General features: G+C 43.7%; 1 protein-coding gene across 1 annotated transcript; it reads left to right on the forward strand.

Annotated features, from left to right (window-relative positions):
* The first annotated feature begins 1,921 nt into the window (after positions 1-1,921).
* LOC119324183 (ATPase GET3B-like) lies at positions 1,922-5,159 on the forward strand. The gene is made up of 10 exons (XM_037597947.1): positions 1,922-2,284; positions 2,377-2,439; positions 2,849-2,959; positions 3,114-3,188; positions 3,281-3,349; positions 3,424-3,489; positions 4,018-4,092; positions 4,190-4,288; positions 4,371-4,505; positions 4,612-5,159. The coding sequence occupies exons 1-10, from the start codon at positions 1,922-1,924 to the stop codon at positions 4,747-4,749; spliced, it is 1,194 nt and encodes a 397-aa protein (XP_037453844.1). The 3' UTR covers positions 4,750-5,159.
* The last annotated feature ends 365 nt before the right edge of the window (positions 5,160-5,524 follow it).

Here is a 5,524-nt window from a genome sequence, read left to right on the forward strand (position 1 = left end):
AAAAATAGCACAGATCACTATTTAAAAAATAGTGAACAAGTGATGAACATGTTTTAAAATCATGAACATTATTTTGAATTTGTGATCTTTTTTCTCGAAACCCATGAATATTTTGTGAATTCAAGAACATTTTTTTTAAAAAAATTGAACATTCTTCCTTATTAGGAAACAATGTTTGAAGTCACAAACACTGTTTCAAAATCATGGACATCCTTCGATTTGGCGAACATTTTTAAAATATGAGAACATTTTTAAATTCATGAATATTTTTAAATTCAATGTCTGTTTGAAATCCTGAACCTTTTCTAATGAAGAAAAAATAGAACAAAAACGAAGGAAAAACAACAGGGGCGAGCTCGCCGCACATGTACGGGCCCAAAAGGGAAGGGGTGCACGATTGTGTTTTGACCGCCGCCTAGGTTAAAGAATAGGAGCTCCCAAGCGAGGGGTATAGACCCCCCCTCCCCGCTTTGGAGGGAGCCAGGGGAAACTAACTGGGGGATACCCCTCGCGGGAGCCCCTCAAGGGTCACTTCGCGCGCTCTCAACCGCCATCAGGCGTCGTGTGCTGGCGCTCTCTCGGGATATTGTTTTTTATTTTTCTATACGCGTTTTTCAGGTTTTAGATGGTTTTTCCTGTTTTTTTCTGTTTTTTGCCCGGTTTTCCTTAGGTTTTGGACAAAACAAATACGAAAAAAAGCAAAACAAAAATGCATTTGTTTCTTCGTGAGAGACAAATTTGTTTCTCGTTGAGGCACAAGTTTGCTTCCGCGAGAGCACAGATGTGCCTCTCGAAAAGGAAAGAAACGTGTTTCCACTGAAAACAAGGTCGACGAGGAGTGACTGGTCACTTGAGGGAACTTCCCGAAAAGTAGCACCAACTCAAAAACAAGATCAATGAGTCCTTCAATCATGATTGATTGGACAACAAGGAAGACCAATCATGCAAAACAGATGCATTAAGTCCGATTACGGCTAGGAACTAAAATGCATGTGCCTTAGGCTATCGGTTTAGGTTTTTTCTTTCGCGAGAGACAACAATTTGCTTCTCGTGGAGGCATAGGTTTGCTTCCACGAGAGGCACAACTGTGCCTCTTGAAAAATAGAGAAAAAACTGTTTTTTTTTCTTTCATGAGAGGCATAGATTTGCTTCTCGTGGAGGCACAATTTTGCTTTCAGGAGATACACCTCTCGAAAAGGAAAAAGACGCCTTTCTTTTTCTTCCGCGAGTGGCACACATTTGTTTCTCGTGAAGACACATGTTTGCCTCCGCGAGAGGCAGAGATGTGCCTCACGGAATGTGAAAACACACACACGTGTTTCTTCTTTCGCAAGAAGCACAGTCTTGCATTCGCGAGAGGCACAATCGAAAGGAAAAAAAAGTGGGAAAAGATCATGCTTTCGGCTCGGTTTTTTCCTTTTTTTTCATGAAATTTTTTTGTCGAAACCTCTTAAGATGGGATCTAGTTTCAATAATCTGGACGCGAGAAATCCAGTGATGAAAACAGTTCACGATTGGACGCGTGCCTTAAGAGATAAAACATGTTAAATAAACAAGAAATCTAGAAAAAGTAAATTCCTAGGTTCTGACAAGCAATGCGTCACTTATCGCAACCAGGTAGCTGAGAGGGGCTCTAGGGTTACCTCTTAGTGATTTCGTTGCTCTTTGCGCCAATACCACTCTTCCCGGCCTAGGCCGCATGGTTCGGTTTAGATGGGCTGACTCGTTGAAGACGTGAAGCAAGCGCAAACAGGACGGACTAAGTTGGGCTGCCTCGCGGGCGGAGGCGGCGTGGCGGACGGTGGCACCGTGCTCCCCCGCGCTGGTGCGACAGACCGGCCTCGTCGTCCTCACTCGCCAGAAATCAATCAGAAGCGGAGAAGGGAAACCCGAACTGGCGAACCCATCCCCCTCATCCACGATGCTCGCGACCGCCTCCCCGCACCTCCACGCCACGGCGCACCGCCTCTCCCTGGCGGCGCCCGCGGGCGCCGCCCGCTCCGCGCGCCTCCCGTTAAGGCGCCCCCTCCGCTACGCGCCGCTGCGCCTGCGCGCCTCGGCCGCGGCGGAGGCCGCCCCGTCCGCGAAGGAGGGGGCCCAGGAGCTGGGGTTCGAGGAGATGGTGGCCCGCACGACGCGGCGGTACTACATGCTCGGCGGGAAGGGAGGCGTCGGGAAGACGAGCTGCGCGGCGTCGCTGGCCGTGCGCTTCGCCAACAGCGGCCACCCCACCCTCGTCGTCTCCACCGACCCCGCGCACTCCCTGAGCGATTCATTTGCACAGGTCACCCACCAGCCTCCAGCTCTTCCAGTGAGTTTGCTCTGGGCTTGTATTCCTGATGTATTTGTAACATTGCCCCTGCCTGCGTGTTTCAGGATTTGACTGGTGGGGCTCTCGCGCCTGTCGAAGGTACTGATTCGCCATTGTTTGCACTTGAGGTGAGTTACATTGGTATGTCAACAGCGCCGAAGACAGTCTATCTGACACCCCTATGCTAATAATTAATAAATGCTACTACATTGGAGTGCTACTGTTTTGTGTTGTGCCAATAGTTCAAGTATACTCTAATAATTCAGCCAACTTCTATCAGTGATTTCCCTTGAAAAGTTTGCATATGTGGTATCTTCTTTTATTGATGCAGTGCTAACAGGACTAATTCATTAAAACCATTTCAATTTTAATATCATGGAAAACTCAACTGTTAAATTTGGGAAAAGATTCAGGGATCGCAAGGGTTAAGTTTTGTGGATTTACAAGTAGTGGAGGACTGATTTAATCGTGTATATCACTTGGCCTAGAATCTAGAATTGCATGGCTTGAATGTTGCATTTTGCGATTCTGGCACAGATAAATCCTGAGAAGTCTCGTGAAGAGTTCCGGACAATAAACCAAAAGAATGGAGGGACCGGGGTAAAAGATTTCATGGATGGCATGGGCCTAGGGATTCTTGCTGATCAGGTACATGGCAATATTTCTGGCTACTTTTGCTAACAATACATCATTCCATGTCCATTACGTTCAGTCGTAGGTGTTCTCTTGATTGTTATTAGCCTGAATTGCTCTGTCCAGCATCTGTTTTATAATTATCATCTTTATTCTTTGTTAAATACAGCTTGGGGAGTTAAAACTGGGCGAGTTATTGGACACACCACCACCAGGATTGGATGAGGCAATAGCAATTTCAAAGGTAAAAAGAGATGGCTCCGGGCTTATAGTCTCCCTACTTCACTTGTTTCTTCTAGCTCTAGCTTGTGATTTCCTATTCACATGCCACCTCAGGTTATACAATTCCTCGAAGCACCGGAGTATAGCATGTTTAGCCGCATTGTATTTGACACTGCTCCTACGGTAATGACCATATCTCTGTGAATTCAAAGTTGACTCTTGACAATCACATTATGATTTGCCTCACCTATTGACAGGGCCATACACTCCGGTTATTATCTTTGCCGGACTTCCTTGATGCATCCATTGGGAAGATTTTGAAGGTACTATTGTCTTTAGTGTGATGTGCTATCATGTTAAGATGCAAGGCCCAGACCGCATATTAAATGGCTGAAGTCAACTTATTTTGTATCACCAAAATTGTTTGCCATTATCTCTTCTGTTATTCTGCTGGATAAACAATAGTAGAAGCCAATGCATTGCTGCTGCTGTACCCTTTGCTCATTTGTGCTTGTTTGTGCAACTTTGCATTGTGCCTTTATGTTAACTTCTGAAATTAGGTCTTAAATATTCATCTGTTCAGTACTATGTTTCAATTGTTTTACAGTGTTAAGTGACATCTAGCATTTTGTCAGTTATGGTTACCAGGCCTCAGAAATTTCCCCTTCACCTGCTTCATATGTCCAAATAACATGAATATTAAGTATTCGTATATTGTTTTGTCTATTCCATCCAGTTCCTTTGGAACTTTAACAAGTATTTCACTTGAAGTTCTTTAAATCCCGTGACAAATAGCTATATTCCATCTAGCTGATGTTTTTCATACTAATTTAACTTTTCCTGCCATCCAGCTTAGGAGCAAGATTGCTTCAGCAACATCAGCTATTAAATCAGTATTTGGACAAGAAGTTCAACAGCAGGATGCAGTAAGATTCTTGTTCAGTTCCTCTGTTAAACTGGAATGTATTGTTTCTTCACCAGGTTGGTGTTTAAAACTTTGAACTCATTATTCTCCCTCTCAAGGCGAACAAATTGGAGCAACTCAGAGAAAGGATGGTCAAGGTGCGAGAGCTTTTCCGTGACACAGAATCGACTGAATTTATAATCGTGACGATTCCAACGGTACATTTTCTCCTCACCTGCGCAGCCCTTTCTGTATTTATATGTCTCAGTAATAATAGTTACCCTTTTTTGCCATTTTCAGGTCATGGCAATCAGTGAATCAGCAAGATTACATTCTTCCTTGCAAAAGGAAAGTGTTCCTGTAAGGAGACTCATTGTTAACCAAGTTCTACCACCTTCATCATCAGACTGTAAATTTTGTGCTATAAAAAGAAAGGTACAATAGACAATTGACACTACTAATAATTTGGATCTTCACCTAATGATCTGCTTGTAGAAACCACCAATGTGCAAGGGCAGCTTATGCATTTTGTTTCATGCAGGATCAAGCACGTGCTTTGGATATGATAAAGAGTGATCCAGAGTTGATGGGGTTGAACATAATGCAAGCACCTCTCGTGGACATGGAAATTAGAGGAGTTCCTGCTCTGAAGTTTTTGGGTGATATAGTGTGGAAGTGACCTTAGTTTGCGGGAAAATGAGATAACTTCGGGTGGAACTACTTGGTCGATACAACTGTTTATCCGATCCAAGTTCTCTAGAGCTACTGGGTAGAATCCAGCTTAGCAGATGCCCATCCCTAACGTGAGTAAATAGCACATAAAACCAGAGGGTTTCACTGAGCTAGCATATGGGATTTGCTATACTTCTTTTATGAGAAAAGGGATTTGCTATACTTGACAGCAATACAAGATTGCTTAAACAGTTGCATTATCCTGCCAATGCAACCCAGTCTGCTTCTTTGTCCTTCTAGGATCACTTGTGGGGTTTCAGATCCAAAACTTTGTAAACAAAATATTCTATGTGCCGCATGTAAATGTTAATAGCAATGAGTGTCAAAATCGCTCATGTGGCAGCTTGGGGAAACAAACAGTTAAATACCGCTCCTGGCCATTCGCTGACAAGTAATCCACGTGTGATGTAGGGCATGCGTGGCAACTGAAGTGGCATAGTCGGCGGTACTGGGCCTAATTCATAGGAAATCAACACTTGCAGTGTGCTAGGTGCCTAGGTCTGATGCCAAATATGTAGGGTGCTAATTTACGTCTTCTGCAAATTTTTCGACTAAACTGATCTAATGTGATGAATTTAGGCTTCCCAGTAAACATTTACTGATAGTTTATTAATTTGGGTACGCCCTGTAAAACGCAGCTCGGTGCAAAAGGATGCAATGCAATGTACTCCCTCCGTTCTTAAATATTTGTCTTTCTAGAGATTTCAATAAATGACTACATA

Source organism: Triticum dicoccoides, chromosome 6B (assembly GCF_002162155.2).
Source record: "Triticum dicoccoides isolate Atlit2015 ecotype Zavitan chromosome 6B, WEW_v2.0, whole genome shotgun sequence".
Classification (NCBI taxonomy): Eukaryota; Viridiplantae; Streptophyta; class Magnoliopsida; order Poales; family Poaceae; genus Triticum; species Triticum dicoccoides.